Raw genomic sequence first — 17,935 nt, 5'->3', positions numbered from 1 at the left:
TTTATTGTAACAAGTGTTTACTCGAGAGAATCTTCAGAAGGTTTGATGGAAGTTTATTCTTCTTCAAATCTGTGACCAAAAGAAGAAGAAAAAGGTCAATAATAGTCACAGGCTCGAGCTCGATTGACAGCTGTCCATCATCTCAGGAGCAGCTGTCAATCATCTCACCTGACGGTCTCCTTGAACTGCTCCAGAGCCTCCTGCGTCACGTACTGGATGAAGGCCTGGTCCAGCAGGTCCAGGTCTCCAGGGACGCTCAGAAGAAGAGCAGGAGAGTTGAGGATCTTCACCTCCACCCTGGTGTCTGCGCTGTCCTGCGGCGCCACCTGCAGGGGACACGAGGTCCTGCGTCAGTCTGACCTCACGCGTGGAATTATTTTTTATTATAAATAAACGAACATTTGATGTTTATATTATATTTATAATATAAAGCGATGAAATAAACTACATTTAAAATAAATAAATAAAATCACCTATGATTAATTAATAACTCTATATATTATCGTCATATTTTGATTAATTAATAACTGTATATATTATCGTCATATTTTGATTAATTAATAACTGTATATATTATCGTCATATTTTCCTGAAAAAGTGACGTTTTATTTTTTGTTATATTTTTATTTACAAGCGATCACATTTTAAAGTTAAAGCTTCCGGTTCTTTATTTTGAAAAGCTAATTTCCGGAAGTTCACCACTGATTGTTTTATAACTAAAATTGCGTCTGTTTTCTGGAAAAAATAACGATATTTCTTATCATTTATCGTCTGATAAAGAACAACTGAAGGTTTGTAGAAATGTTTTGTGTATAAAATAAACGTGTGTTAAAGTCACTTGACTCAATGCTAAAAAAAAATTGTTATTTAAGTTTAAGTGTCCGCTTAGTTGCTAATATGCTAAATAGCTAACGGTTATTACATCATTCTATTAAAATGGTGCCGAACTTGAGGACCCATAATGCACCAGTCGCTACAATATATATATATTTTAAATGTTATTCATTCTATAGTTGCCTGAATAATTCAGGCAACTATGTTTATTTAATTCAGTAAATGAAATAAACATAGTTTACGTGTTTCCTTAATCTTTCTAAACTCTAAACATAGATTTCTTGAAGTTTTTCTTTTCTAAAAATGTCCCTAATTTGATTCATGAAACTAACATTGTGTTATTTTATTGACTTATTTACTTTCTTTGTATAAAGTGTTGCCATCTTAAATATCTTTTTTATTTGAGGACTAACAATAATGAAAAGTTGATTATTTGTTATATATATATCCAGAGGAGAGAAATCTTTTCAGACTGTTGCTCCTAAGCTTTGGAACGATCTTCTCTCTCTTTGCTCTTGATGATCTACTGACTCCTTTAAGAAACATCTTAAGACGTTTCTATTTGTTCAGGCTTTTCCTTGAATTTCTCGAACTCCTGTGTTGTTCTCAGTATTATCTTGATCTTTAAAGTATGTACTTTTTTGAGTATTGTTTTGATTGTTAAAGCGCTTTGTGACCCTGGTCTCGAAAAGCGCTATATAGATAAATATTACTTACTTACTTACTTACTTAATTATATATATATATATATATATATAAAATATTCTTAAATCAGGGAAAAGGGTAAAAAAAGATCAACATCTCATGACATTATTTAATGAAATGTAATTTGTGTTATTTTAATAAATACATTGTTTGATTTTCTTTGCTACTTTAATGTAATGTTGTTGTATTTTCTTCATCTCGTTTCGTTTATATTAGTTTAATTATAAATATTTTCCAACACCTATAGTAGTTTCTCTGAAGTAACAATAGTTACTTGTTACTGTTCTGACTCCGATCTTCTCTCGCTCACCTTGGTGATCTTGAAGATGACGTCTGGTTCCCCGTCGCCCGTCGCGGCCTGAGCCACCCAGCCGTGCTCGGCCGCCATGCTGCCCAGCCAGTTGACCGTCTCGTCGGTGTGTCTCTGGACGATGGACAGGATCTCCTCGTACTGCTCTCTGGACACCTCCACCAGCTGAGACACCTCGTCCAGCTCGCCGTGCAGCTCCCGCACGCTCGGACACTCTGTGGACGCCGAGGGTTTAGGTGAGGGCGGCGGAGAGTGGGATGCGGGCGGCGGTGGAGTCTCACCCGTGAGCAGGTCTCCCTGACACACTTCACACCGGCTCTGCAGCTGCCAACACTCGGACGTCTGCTTGCGGAGGTCTCGGCACAGGTTCCTGGAGCGCAGCAGGCGAGGGAGGTTGACGGCTGCAGAGACATGAAGATTTATGTCACTCATACTGTAGACTAATAATTACTGATGAAGATGCTGCTCAAACATTTATGTCACTCATACTGTAGACTAATAATGACTGATGAAGATGCTGTTCAAACATTTATGTCACTCATACTGTAGACTAATAACTACTGATGAAGATGCTGCTCAAACATTTATGTCACTCATACTGTAGACTAATAATGACTGATGAAGATGCTGCTCAAACATGTATGTCACTCATACTGTAGACTAATAATTACTGATGAAGATGCTGCTCAAACATTTATGTCACTCATACTGTAGACTAATAATGACTGATGAAGATGCTGCTCAAACATTTATGTCACTCATACTGTAGACTAATAACTACTGATGAAGATGCTGCTCAAACATTTATGTCACTCATACTGTAGACTAATAATAATGATGAAGATGCTGCTCAAACATTTATGTCACTCATACTGTAGACTAATAATGACTGATGAAGATGCTGCTCAAACATTTATGTCACTCATACTGTAGACTAATAACTACTGATGAAGATGCTGCTCAAACATTTATGTCACTCATACTGTAGACTAATAATAATGATGAAGATGCTGCTCAAACATTTATGTCACTCATACTGTAGACTAATAATAATGATGAAGATGCTGCTCAAACATTTATGTCACTCATACTGTAGACTAATAACTACTGATGAAGATGCTGCTCAAACATTTATGTCACTCATACTGTAGACTAATAATAATGATGAAGATGCTGCTCAAACATTTATGTCACTCATACTGTAGACTAATAACTACTGATGAAGATGCTGCTCAAACATTTATGTCACTCATACTGTAGACTAATAATAACTGATGAAGATGCTGCTCAAACATTTATGTCACTCATACTGTAGACTAATAATGACTGATGAAGATGCTGTTCAAACATTTATGTCACTCATACTGTAGACTAATAATGACTGATGAAGATGCTGCTCAAACATTTATGTCACTCATACTGTAGACTAATAATGACTGATGAAGATGCTGCTCAAACATTTATGTCACTCATACTGTAGACTAATAATTACTGATGAAGATGCTGTTCAAACATTTATGTCACTCATACTGTAGACTAATAACTACTGATGAAGATGCTGCTCAAACATTTATGTCACTCATACTGTAGACTAATAATAACTGATGAAGATGCTGTTCAAACATTTATGTCACTCATACTGTAGACTAATAATGACTGATGAAGATGCTGCTCAAACATTTATGTCACTCATACTGTAGACTAATAATGACTGATGAAGATGCTGCTCAAACATTTATGTCACTCATACTGTAGACTAATAATGACTGATGAAGATGCTGCTCAAACATTTATGTCACTCATACTGTAGACTAATAATGACTGATGAAGATGCTGTTCAAACATTTATGTCACTCATACTGTAGACTAATAATTACTGATGAAGATGCTGTTCAAACATTTATGTCACTCATACTGTAGACTAATAATGACTGATGAAGATGCTGCTCAAACATTTATGTCACTCATACTGTAGACTAATAATGACTGATGAAGATGCTGTTCAAACATTTATGTCACTCATACTGTAGACTAATAATTACTGATGAAGATGCTGCTCAAACATTTATGTCACTCATACTGTAGACTAATAATAACTGATGAAGATGCTGCTCAAACATTTATGTCACTCATACTGTAGACTAATAATGACTGATGAAGATGCTGCTCAAACATTTATGTCACTCATACTGTAGACTAATAATGACTGATGAAGATGCTGTTCAAACATGTATGTCACTCATACTGTAGACTAATAATTACTGATGAAGATGCTGCTCAAACATTTATGTCACTCATACTGTAGACTAATAATTACTGATGAAGATGCTGTTCAAACATTTATGTCACTCATACTGTAGACTAATAATAACTGATGAAGATGCTGCTCAAACATTTATGTCACTCATACTGTAGACTAATAATTACTGATGAAGATGCTGCTCAAACATTTATGTCACTCATACTGTAGACTAATAATTACTGATGAAGATGCTGCTCAAACATTTATGTCACTCATACTGTAGACTAATAATAACTGATGAAGATGCTGTTCAAACATTTATGTCACTCATACTGTAGACTAATAACTACTGATGAAGATGCTGCTCAAACATTTATGTCACTCATACTGTAGACTAATAATGACTGATGAAGATGCTGCTCAAACATTTATGTCACTCATACTGTAGACTAATAATGACTGATGAAGATGCTGTTCAAACATTTATGTCACTCATACTGTAGACTAATAATGACTGATGAAGATGCTGCTCAAACATTTATGTCACTCATACTGTAGACTAATAATGACTGATGAAGATGCTGCTCAAACATTTATGTCACTCATACTGTAGACTAATAATGACTGATGAAGATGCTGCTCAAACATTTATGTCACTCATACTGTAGACTAATAATGACTGATGAAGATGCTGCTCAAACATTTATGTCACTCATACTGTAGACTAATAACTACTGATGAAGATGCTGCTCAAACATTTATGTCACTCATACTGTAGACTAATAATGACTGATGAAGATGCTGCTCAAACATTTATGTCACTCATACTGTAGACTAATAATGACTGATGAAGATGCAGCTCAAACATTTATGTCACTCATACTGTAGACTAATAATGACTGATGAAGATGCTGTTCAAACATGTATGTCACTCATACTGTAGACTAATAATTACTGATGAAGATGCTGTTCAAACATGTATGTCACTCATACTGTAGACTAATAATTACTGATGAAGATGCTGTTCAAACATTTATGTCACTCATACTGTAGACTAATAATAACTGATGAAGATGCTGCTCAAACATTTATGTCACTCATACTGTAGACTAATAATGACTGATGAAGATGCTGTTCAAACATTTATGTCACTCATACTGTAGACTAATAATAACTGATGAAGATGCTGCTCAAACATTTATGTCACTCATACTGTAGACTAATAATAACTGATGAAGATGCTGCTCAAACATTTATGTCACTCATACTGTAGACTAATAACTACTGATGAAGATGCTGCTCAAACATTTATGTCACTCATACTGTAGACTAATAATAATGATGAAGATGCTGCTCAAACATTTATGTCACTCATACTGTAGACTAATAACTACTGATGAAGATGCTGCTCAAACATTTATGTCACTCATACTGTAGACTAATAATAACTGATGAAGATGCTGCTCAACATTTATGTCACTCATACTGTAGACTAATAATGACTGATGAAGATGCTGTTCAAACATTTATGTCACTCATACTGTAGACTAATAATGACTGATGAAGATGCTGCTCAAACATTTATGTCACTCATACTGTAGACTAATAATGACTGATGAAGATGCTGCTCAAACATTTATGTCACTCATACTGTAGACTAATAATTACTGATGAAGATGCTGCTCAAACATTTATGTCACTCATACTGTAGACTAATAATTACTGATGAAGATGCTGTTCAAACATTTATGTCACTCATACTGTAGACTAATAATTACTGATGAAGATGCTGCTCAAACATTTATGTCACTCATACTGTAGACTAATAATTACTGATGAAGATGCTGTTCAAACATTTATGTCACTCATACTGTAGACTAATAATAACTGATGAAGATGCTGCTCAAACATTTATGTCACTCATACTGTAGACTAATAATTACTGATGAAGATGCTGCTCAAACATTTATGTCACTCATACTGTAGACTAATAATAACTGATGAAGATGCTGCTCAAACATTTATGTCACTCATACTGTAGACTAATAACTACTGATGAAGATGCTGCTCAAACATTTATGTCACTCATACTGTAGACTAATAATAACTGATGAAGATGCTGCTCAAACATTTATGTCACTCATACTGTAGACTAATAATAACTGATGAAGATGCTGCTCAAACATTTATGTCACTCATACTGTAGACTAATAACTACTGATGAAGATGCTGCTCAAACATTTATGTCACTCATACTGTAGACTAATAACTACTGATGAAGATGCTGCTCAAACATTTATGTCACTCATACTGTAGACTAATAATGACTGATGAAGATGCTGCTCAAACATTTATGTCACTCATACTGTAGACTAATAATGACTGATGAAGATGCAGCTCAAACATTTATGTCACTCATACTGTAGACTAATAATGACTGATGAAGATGCAGCTCAAACATTTATGTCACTCATACTGTAGACTAATAATGACTGATGAAGATGCTGTTCAAACATTTATGTCACTCATACTGTAGACTAATAACTACTGATGAAGATGCTGCTCAAACATTTATGTCACTCATACTGTAGACTAATAATGACTGATGAAGATGCTGCTCAAACATTTATGTCACTCATACTGTAGACTAATAATGACTGATGAAGATGCTGCTCAAACATTTATGTCACTCATACTGTAGACTAATAATGACTGATGAAGATGCTGTTCAAACATGTATGTCACTCATACTGTAGACTAATAATAACTGATGAAGATGCTGCTCAAACATTTATGTCACTCATACTGTAGACTAATAATGACTGATGAAGATGCTGCTCAAACATTTATGTCACTCATACTGTAGACTAATAATAACTGATGAAGATGCTGCTCAAACATTTATGTCACTCATACTGTAGACTAATAATTACTGATGAAGATGCTGTTCAAACATTTATGTCACTCATACTGTAGACTAATAATGACTGATGAAGATGCTGCTCAAACATTTATGTCACTCATACTGTAGACTAATAATAACTGATGAAGATGCTGCTCAAACATTTATGTCACTCATACTGTAGACTAATAATAACTGATGAATATGCTGTTCAAACATTTATGTCACTCATACTGTAGACTAATAATAACTGATGAAGATGCTGCTCAAACATTTATGTCACTCATACTGTAGACTAATAATGACTGATGAAGATGCTGTTCAAACATTTATGTCACTCATACTGTAGACTAATAATAACTGATGAAGATGCTGTTCAAACATTTATGTCACTCATACTGTAGACTAATAATAACTGATGAAGATGCTGCTCAAACATTTATGTCACTCATACTGTAGACTAATAATAACTGATGAAGATGCTGTTCAAACATTTATGTCACTCATACTGTAGACTAATAATGACTGATGAAGATGCTGTTCAAACATTTATGTCACTCATACTGTAGACTAATAATAACTGATGAATATGCTGTTCAAACATTTATGTCACTCATACTGTAGACTAATAATAACTGATGAAGATGCTGTTCAAACATTTATGTCACTCATACTGTAGACTAATAATAACTGATGAATATGCTGTTCAAACATTTATGTCACTCATACTGTAGACTAATAATGACTGATGAAGATGCTGTTCAAACATTTATGTCACTCATACTGTAGACTAATAATAACTGATGAAGATGCTGCTCAAACATTTATGTCACTCATACTGTAGACTAATAATGACTGATGAAGATGCTGTTCAAACATTTATGTCACTCATACTGTAGACTAATAATAACTGATGAAGATGCTGCTCAAACATTTATGTCACTCATACTGTAGACTAATAATAACTGATGAAGATGCTGTTCAAACATTTATGTCACTCATACTGTAGACTAATAATAACTGATGAAGATGCTGCTCAAACATTTATGTCACTCATACTGTAGACTAATAATAACTGATGAAGATGCTGTTCAAACATTTATGTCACTCATACTGTAGACTAATAATGACTGATGAAGATGCTGTTCAAACATTTATGTCACTCATACTGTAGACTTATAATTATTGATGAAGATGCTGCTCAAACATTTATGTCACTCATACTGTAGACTAATAATGACTGATGAAGATGCTGTTCAAACATTTATGTCACTCATACTGTAGACTAATAATTACTGATGAAGATGCTGCTCAAACATTTATGTCACTCATACTGTAGACTAATAATAATGATGAAGATGCTGCTCAAACATTTATGTCACTCATACTGTAGACTAATAATAACTGATGAAGATGCTGCTCAAACATTTATGTCACTCATACTGTAGACTAATAATGACTGATGAAGATGCTGTTCAAACATTTATGTCACTCATACTGTAGACTAATAATAACTGATGAAGATGCTGCTCAAACATTTATGTCACTCATACTGTAGACTAATAATGACTGATGAAGATGCTGCTCAAACATTTATGTCACTCATACTGTAGACTAATAATGACTGATGAAGATGCTGTTCAAACATTTATGTCACTCATACTGTAGACTAATAATTATTGATGAAGATGCTGCTCAAACATTTATGTCACTCATACTGTAGACTAATAATAATGATGAAGATGCTGCTCAAACATTTATGTCACTCATACTGTAGACTAATAATAACTGATGAAGATGCTGCTCAAACATTTATGTCACTCATACTGTAGACTAATAATGACTGATGAAGATGCTGTTCAAACATTTATGTCACTCATACTGTAGACTAATAATAACTGATGAAGATGCTGCTCAAACATTTATGTCACTCATACTGTAGACTAATAATGACTGATGAAGATGCTGCTCAAACATTTATGTCACTCATACTGTAGACTAATAATAACTGAAGAAGATGCTGCTCAAACATTTATGTCACTCATACTGTAGACTAATAATTACTGATGAAGATGCTGCTCAAACATTTATGTCACTCATACTGTAGACTAATAATGACTGATGAAGATGCTGTTCAAACATTTATGTCACTCATACTGTAGACTAATAATAACTGAAGAAGATGCTGCTCAAACATTTATGTCACTCATACTGTAGACTAATAATGACTGATGAAGATGCTGCTCAAACATTTATGTCACTCATACTGTAGACTAATAATAACTGATGAAGATGCTGTTCAAACATTTATGTCACTCATACTGTAGACTAATAATAACTGATGAAGATGCTGCTCAAACATTTATGTCACTCATACTGTAGACTAATAATAACTGATGAAGATGCTGCTCAAACATTTATGTCACTCATACTGTAGACTAATAATGACTGATGAAGATGCTGTTCAAACATTTATGTCACTCATACTGTAGACTTATAATTATTGATGAAGATGCTGCTCAAACATTTATGTCACTCATACTGTAGACTAATAATGACTGATGAAGATGCTGTTCAAACATTTATGTCACTCATACTGTAGACTAATAATTATTGATGAAGATGCTGCTCAAACATTTATGTCACTCATACTGTAGACTAATAATGACTGATGAAGATGCTGTTCAAACATTTATGTCACTCATACTGTAGACTAATAATAACTGATGAAGATGCTGTTCAAACATTTATGTCACTCATACTGTAGACTAATAATAACTGAAGAAGATGCTGCTCAAACATTTATGTCACTCATACTGTAGACTAATAATTACTGATGAAGATGCTGCTCAAACATTTATGTCACTCATACTGTAGACTAATAATTACTGATGAAGATGCTGCTCAAACATTTATGTCACTCATACTGTAGACTAATAATGACTGATGAAGATGCTGTTCAAACATTTATGTCACTCATACTGTAGACTAATAATAACTGATGAAGATGCTGTTCAAACATTTATGTCACTCATACTGTAGACTAATAATAACTGATGAAGATGCTGTTCAAACATTTATGTCACTCATACTGTAGACTAATAATGACTGATGAAGATGCTGTTCAAACATTTATGTCACTCATACTGTAGACTTATAATTATTGATGAAGATGCTGCTCAAACATTTATGTCACTCATACTGTAGACTAATAATGACTGATGAAGATGCTGTTCAAACATTTATGTCACTCATACTGTAGACTAATAATTATTGATGAAGATGCTGCTCAAACATTTATGTCACTCATACTGTAGACTAATAATGACTGATGAAGATGCTGTTCAAACATTTATGTCACTCATACTGTAGACTAATAATGACTGATGAAGATGCTGTTCACAGACATAAGTCACTCATACTTCAGACACTGTAGTCACTAAAAATAGGTTCACAAAAATAATAAAATAATCGTATTTAATGATTTATAGTCAAATTAAATAATATAAATCATAATTACACCTTTTAAAATCAGTACTTACTTGCTATTCAAGTTTGTTTTTTTACTAATTTACTTTATCAAAGTTTTTCCATTTAATTATGACACTTTTTCTCCTTCAGTTTGAAAAAGTTATTTTTGTTGTAGACCCTCTCGACAGTCTTTATTAAATTAATATAAGTTTAACTTAATTGAGTAACATATACGCAAATGTTCTCGGCCACCTATGACCAGGCAGGTCCCATTGGGAGGAGGACCCAGTGCAAACCTAGGACCTGGAACGATGTTATTTGTTGGAGCTTTTGGGGAATTTTGGAAGTTTTTCTACAACATAACACTGAAGCTTCTTTACAAAAAACGTTGTTCTGTGTTGCTCCACTAGATGTCAGTGTTTGCTGTAACAGTCCAACAACAACTGCATTTACGTGAAATGTATTATTATCGTAGCTATAAAGTATATTTAAAATATATAAAATAACGTTTTTATTTAATTAGATTATTTTATACAAGTTTTAAATCTCCATCATCTTTCTTCAAGTCTTGAACGTCTGCTGGTCTTGAGTAGAAACGACAACAAACCTCTCTTCTTCTGCTCCTCCACGGTCTCCTGCAGGTTGTCCAGCACCTGAGTCACCACCGCCCCGAACTCCTCCACCACACTCTTGCCGAAGTCGAAGAACGAGTCCAGCACCTCGTCCAGGCCCACGCCCTGCAGGAAGCCCGAGTCCCGGGCCGGGTCGTAGGGGTCCGAGGAGACCTCCTTCTTCAGCAGGTCCGTGTGGTTGAGGAAGGTCAGCCGGAGGACTTTGTCCAGCTTGTCCTTCATCCTGGACACCAGGGTCTCGCAGCGGTGGACCACAGACCCGACCCTGTTGACCAGGCTGTTGAAGGAGTCTTTGATGCGGACCACGGCGGAGTCGGAGTCATCCGGGCCCTCGCTGACCTGGAGGACCTCCTCGAGAAGGACCGGCTCCGTGGGTCCGAATCGCTTGGAGACATGACGGAAGAAGTTCTCGACCTGTGGGACCAGAAGTGAAAGGTTATTAATTCAATAATTAATATAATGAAATATAAAACAAACTTTGAATTTATTCTGAACACATTAAAACAATAAAACAAACATGAATATTTATGAACAATTACAAATAAAAGTGACTCAGGTAAAAAAACAAAACAATGAAAAACATGAATATTAATTAAATAATAAATATTAATGTTATTCAAAATATCATTAAATCAATAAGAAACGTGAACATTAATTGAATATTACGTAATTCTGAAAAAAACCATAATATTAACAAATATTACATGAAATATTAATGAAACGAGAAATATTTAAATCATTCTGAATACAAATTAAAACAATTTAAAAAAAAAGTTTAACAAAAGTAAAAACAATATCAAATATTTGAGGAATCCTAAAAAGAAGAAAATATATATAAGAAATATTAAAGTAATCCTGAATAAAATGTAAACAATCAAAATCATTTTTATTTAATAAAATTAAAGTTAATTCTGAAAAAGTAAAATAATAAAAAATATATATATATTTAGGAAATTTAACTAATTCTGGAAAAAATATATAAAGAAAAAAATAATTATATTTAAATAATTTGAAAACACTAAACATAGAAACAAAGCTGTATATTAATGAAATGTGAAATATTGAAGTTATAAAAAAATGACAAAGTATAAAACAAACATTTATATTTAAGAATAATAAAATATCAAGTAATTCTACAGAAATAAAAGCAAACAAAAAACATGTATATTTAAGAAAACTTGTGAAGTATTCGAAGATCAACCTTGTTGATCAACTTCTAGTCTGTTTTCACTCGTGTCTCTACAATCATACTTCAATATAATTCTTTCGTACTTTGGTCTGAAATGAGGAGAATCCTCGGCGACAGGTCGTGGCGTAGAAGTTCTTGCATGCGTCCTCCAGACAGGGTCTACAGGCCTCCCACTCGTCCCGCAGCGACTCCTTGCACTGGTCCTCGGCCTCCTGCAGCTTGTCCGTCACGTCCTTGGCCAGCTGTGTCGCCCCCTGTTCGTGGAGACCACACCCTTCAGCGTCTCCTCCTCCCTCCCTCCAACGCTCTCACCTTCTTCTTGTCCATGCTGTGGACCAGCGAGGTCATGAGGTGCTCGTGCTTCTGCTCGTTCCTCCACATCACCTCCTTCATCTGCTGGACTCCGTACAGAGCCTTCCTCACCTCCTCGCCCACCAGACGCTCGCCCTCCGCCGACAGTCCTGGGTGATCGACGGGTTCCATCAGCAGATGTTCCTGAACATCAGGATTCAATGGACTCACGCGTCAAGACCTCGTCCGGGACCGTCTGCGGCTGGATGCTGCCCAGCGTCGCCATGACGACCGCCACATTTAGAAGGAACTTCATCTTGGAACTGGAAAGACAAACTGAAAATAAACATTAACGTACATTCACACTAGGTCTGGTTCTGCTCGTGGTTTCTGCCTGTTAAAAAGTTTCTCTTGTTGTTTCTTTTCTCTTATAAAGTATAATTTAAACATAAACTTCAAATTACTTTTAACACTTAAATTACATGCATTATATTCATTTAAGAAAAAAATCCCTGGTATGTTTATGACTTTTATTATTCAGATCTTAATTAAATGTTCACAGAAAATAAACATAGCTCAAGTTTTAAACTTTAAAGAACAAAAAGAAAGATGGATGGAAAACAAAAAAATAACTCTGAATCTCTCATATCATAATGCTAGTTAGCTAGCACGCTAAACGGCTTCACTCCACGTTAAAACTTCATTTTTATCTTTCAACAAGTCAAACTTTTAACTTAAACTGAAGGTGATTTCATGTGTTTACATGTGACTGTGTTGTTATCTGAAGGTGTTGTTTATTAGCCTGCATGTGTTGTTATTAGTTAGCTAGCCTTATGCTAGCGTTAGCATGCTATCAGATTAGCTTCTAACTATTTTTTTTTATTGTAGGATGCAGATAAACATTGTAGGATGCAGAAGAAGACCTCTGCAACAATCTTCACTATTTGAGTAAGTGTTTTTATCTTGAATACAACATGTTTTTGATAAATTAATATCATGTCTTTAGTTAAGTTTGTTCAGATTTTGAGAATACATTAAATATATTATTTAAAAGCAACAAAACAACTTTAATTCTAAACATGCACATACTTAGCGCACATATAATGTATAAAACACTAATGTACACACTTTAACAACACACACCACACTAACAACAACAACAACACAAGCCTTTGTTGTAACAAACATGTAACTTTGTCACAACATCGCACAAGAATTGCAACAATTCTAAGCATCATTTGATCTTAAAAAAAACACAACAAAGAACAAGCCTGCGTGTCTCTGCACCTGCCCGGCTGGGATTTGAACCAAATAGGGTCAGACTTAATGAATTAAAGGGTTAAGAAGCAAGTATGTCTTATTCACCCCCCGTCGAGTTCCCACGCAGATCGTTGATACATGTTTGACTTTATCGTTGGATTAAATGAACATTTTCAATCCCCTGCTCTAGAAACACAGTGTAAAATCAATATATATTGTATTTAGATCAGGTTGAATAGCCAGTAAATGTTATTATTATTAAAGCACACGCACACGTCTCTACTCTAAGGTTCAACAAAACACAATAAACTTACTGTGAACAGGTTTGTTGAGGGAGAACAATGTCCTGCGTGTGGCGGTGAAGTGACTGGAAAGTGCTGCAGTCTATTTCTGCTCTATCCACTCGGGCATGATCCTCTTAGAGACTTTGGTTGATGTGGATGCCCGTTAATCCAGTATTTAGAACGGACACGTCTGTTTTGCATAAGAGGCCGATAAGGCTTAGCGATCAATCACATGCTCCGAGCGTCTATTTAGAGAATAACAATGACACGGACGTTAGATGTACATATTACAGATGTCGTTTCAACGCTTCCTCTGCCCCCCCACCCCCCCTCGGCTCTTCACCAGCTCTACAAATATGTGCTCTCTTTGCACGCCGTGACCCCTAAAAGTGGTTTTCTCAGGACACTAATCAGTACCAGGCGAGAACCCCGGAGCCCGGGTCCACCTTCCGCACCTGGTTCTTATAACACAGCGGGGAGGAGGAGGTTCTGACATGATGGCCCACATAGGAGCTGAACGGTCGAAGAGAAAATACAGTTTTTTTGTTCGTGTGTGAGAACAACATTGTGATCGAAGCCACATGACAACACTTTTAAAAATAGACCTGAAGAAGTTGTGTTAAAAGCAGATGTTTTTTACGTGTCTCAACTCAAGAGAGGATCCTATTGGAAAACAAATCATGGAAGATTTGTGAAACAAATAAAGAGGAGTAAAGAGTTGCTTCCAGTTCTGAGGAGGACTTGTGTCTGAAAAGCTAACATGACAAGAACAGATCAATAATAATAGTTTTATTTATATTAACTTAGTTAGAAGACTCCTTAAGTCATTGCTTTTTTCCACATATGGTAACATTAGCACCAAACTTAAAGATGGATCAAGGCCCAGCGGCCAAATTCACAAGATGGTTGTTTCATAAATCAGAGTATTTTAATGTTCATGTTTACATCGTAAACAAAACTAAACTAAATGTGTGTGTTTAAGAAAATAAACTGATCAAATCTGGTGAAAAATAAATAAATAAATAGTTTACAGTTACATTTTGTTCGGCCCGGGATCTTGACTGATTTCTTTTCCCTCTTTGTGGAGTGAGTTTTAAACCCCTGATCTATATATTTCAATACCTTTTTTAGCATGTGAAATTTTATCGACAGCAATAACTTCAAGGGGACAAAAGGTGGATGAAGGGTTTAGGAACGACCTTGCACAACACACAAACATCTATCTTTTATCAGAACTTTGTCTTGAAAAGGGATGTGTATTGTGTATTGTGATACTGTAGGAAAGAGGATATATTTGTAGTATTGTCAAATACTTGGTGTTACAGAATTTACAGACCACATGACTCTTGATGAAGTCGTAACTGCTTTCATTGGTTTTTTAAACCAAATATGTCCAAACATCAGCTTTAAAAGCTGCTGGACTCACTGTATCCTCTCGTCCTCAGTCGTTACTGCTTTCATTTGTTTTTTAAACCAAAATATGTCCAAACATCAGCTTTAAAAGTTGCTGGACTCACTGTATCCTCTCGTCCTCAGTCGTTACTGCTTTCATTTGTTTTTTAAACCAAAATATGTCCAAACATCAGCTTTAAAAGTTGCTGGACTCACTGTATCCTCTCGTCCTCAGTCGTTACTGCTTTCATTTGTTTTTTAAACCAAAATATGTCCAAACATCAGCTTTAAAAGTTGCTGGACTCACTGTAGCCTCTTGTCCTCAGTCGTAACTGCTTTCATTGGTTTTCAAACCAAAATATGTCCAAACATCAGCTTTAAAAGCTGCTGGACTCACTGTATCCTCTCGTCCTCAGTCCTAACTGCTTTCATTTGTTTTTTAAACCAAAATTAGCCAAACATCAGTTTTAAAAGTTGCTGGACTCACTGTATCCTCTCGTCCTCAGTCGTTACTGCTTTCATTTGTTTTTTAAACCAAAATATGGCCAAACATCAGTTTTAAAAGTTGCTGGACTCACTGTATCTTCTCGGCCTCATTCTTCCTCTAGCTGCGGCGGACGTTATGACTGCTGCCATCTAGAGGCCATTTAATGAACACCTGTTAGTTGTACATTTAAAAAACTCTTTTTATTGTTTTATTTTTATACAGACTTATTGAAATAGAAACCATTAAATAACCTTGATAACAATAAAATTTGATTTAAAGCCAAAAGAAAAAATAAATCAATGCAGTGCAATAATGAAGTGTATCGATGTTTTCTTATGCAGCTGGTCTTGAACAGTTGATTCATGTGAATAAATCGGTAGATTACTGCGAATGTGAGACTCTTTGCTTTGGTGGCCGGGGTGTCCGCTGCAGAGGGCCGTCTGCTGGCTGGGAACGCCCCTGCAGACGGTGTGCACAGATGTGAGAACACGTGGTTTCTCCTAACAGACGCACAACTTCCTCTCATGTTTGGATTTCACTTTTTTCGAGCCACTGCGCTTTCTTGAGCGGACGCGGTTGCAGAGCAACATCTAGAAAGAGCTTCAGAGGAACTTGTGTTTCAAAAGCTTCTCGTTCATGCATTTTTTTTTCTTCCCCTGGACTCTTGATTGATCCTCTTCTGGGGTGAAAAGTGCGATGAGGGTAAAATAGTTTGAGGTGCAACATTTTTTCTCTAGCGATGCTGTGGATGTAATCTGGCCAGGGTTCTTCTCGATCACCATGAAAGGTGGGTCCTGCAGACGTTCTCCTGGATAACCTGTGAAGTTTCCCTCTGAAGTTTCTTTGTCACTCTTTTCTTTACGGAATGTGTGCCGCGACTCTGGCATCTGGTTCCTATTAGTCGTGAGATTGTTTTGCATGTGGCCGCCGCCGCCGCTCATCACACGTAGAAAACAAGCAGCCTGGAGAGATCTTTCAGGTCGTCCACCTGATTCCTGCTGGTGGCCAGGATTCCCTGACGCAGCCGGTTTCCGAGGCATGAATGAGCCGCTTTGTTGCGGCGCAGCTTTACCCTGTTAATCCTCACACTCCTGTGCATGCTAATGGGAACGTGGTGTGTATGTTGGCAGGTCATGACTATTGATACGTACATACGTTCAGGTCATGCGTGTGTCGTCCTGGTGTTACGTTTCCACAGCACTTTAGTCTCGTCTGCTCTGAGAATTATGAACAATGTGAAGCTAATCTGCCAGGATTAAGATATTTTCTCGTCAGCAGCCGTAATAATGCACATTCCATTATACTGCGGCTGCAAAGTGAATTAAAACTACTTGTGAAATTCAGGAGAAAAAAACCTATACTTGCATCTGGCATCAGGAAGGTTTTGAAGGATTTATCATTTACTTGTTTGGCTGCTCATTACTGTTGCTCTCGCGCTCAGATTTACTTCAAAGGAAGATGAAAGTTTAATTGATTAAACACAGCTTACAAGAATCAAAAACTTGTTTTGCCCGATGTTGTAAACACGATGTTGTGATGCAGTACAGAATATAAAAAAATAAATAATATGAATGAATAATAAGAGATTGATCAAAGAAAAAATAAAATAAAATAAAAACATACATTACCATAAAGTGACAAATATTAAACAATTGATTAAAATAGAATGAATTACATTTAATTAAACAATGACATCCATTCAACTTTCATGTAAGGAAAGTATAGTTGCTTGTTCCTAGATAGTTAGAGGTAGATAGGTAGAGATTTAAGGTCTGGTGTTACGACCCCGGTGCTTTTTAAGTAAGTGCTAAGGGTTGTATTCATTGTCCTGGAACTAATACTGTGAAAAGATACGATTCTTTAATCATGAAAGTTAATTTAATTATTTGATAATATGTTAAATAAGCTCCCCGGGGGAGGTGTGCACTCTCAGAGT

General features: G+C 35.7%; 2 protein-coding genes across 2 annotated transcripts in view; one reads left to right on the top strand and one right to left on the bottom strand.

Annotated features, from left to right (window-relative positions):
* Positions 1-53: 53 nt before the first annotated feature.
* clul1 (clusterin-like 1 (retinal)) lies at positions 54-12,783 on the bottom strand. Its single transcript, XM_087810379.1, has 7 exons — positions 12,598-12,783; positions 12,369-12,539; positions 11,072-11,510; positions 2,131-2,250; positions 1,850-2,064; positions 169-326; positions 54-69 (listed from the first exon to the last, which is right to left on the bottom strand). Exons 1-7 carry the CDS (start codon positions 12,766-12,768, stop codon positions 54-56), a joined length of 1,290 nt encoding a protein of 429 aa, XP_087666505.1. The 5' UTR covers positions 12,769-12,783.
* A 3,769-nt stretch (positions 12,784-16,552) lies between these two features.
* colec12 (collectin sub-family member 12) overlaps positions 16,553-17,935 on the top strand; it is a 29,004-nt gene continuing 27,621 nt past the window's right edge. The window contains exon 1 of the mRNA XM_087810585.1: positions 16,553-16,786. Within this exon, the coding sequence (XP_087666711.1) occupies positions 16,780-16,786 (7 nt within the window). The 5' untranslated portion in view covers positions 16,553-16,779. The remainder of the gene's footprint in view (positions 16,787-17,935) is intronic.

The sequence above is a fragment of the Callionymus lyra genome, chromosome 16, assembly GCF_982586985.1.
Source record: "Callionymus lyra chromosome 16, fCalLyr1.hap1.1, whole genome shotgun sequence".
NCBI classification, from domain to species: Eukaryota; Metazoa; Chordata; class Actinopteri; order Syngnathiformes; family Callionymidae; genus Callionymus; species Callionymus lyra.
The sequence above is the reverse complement of the archived record's forward strand: the minus strand, read 5'-3'. Positions and strand labels throughout refer to the sequence as shown.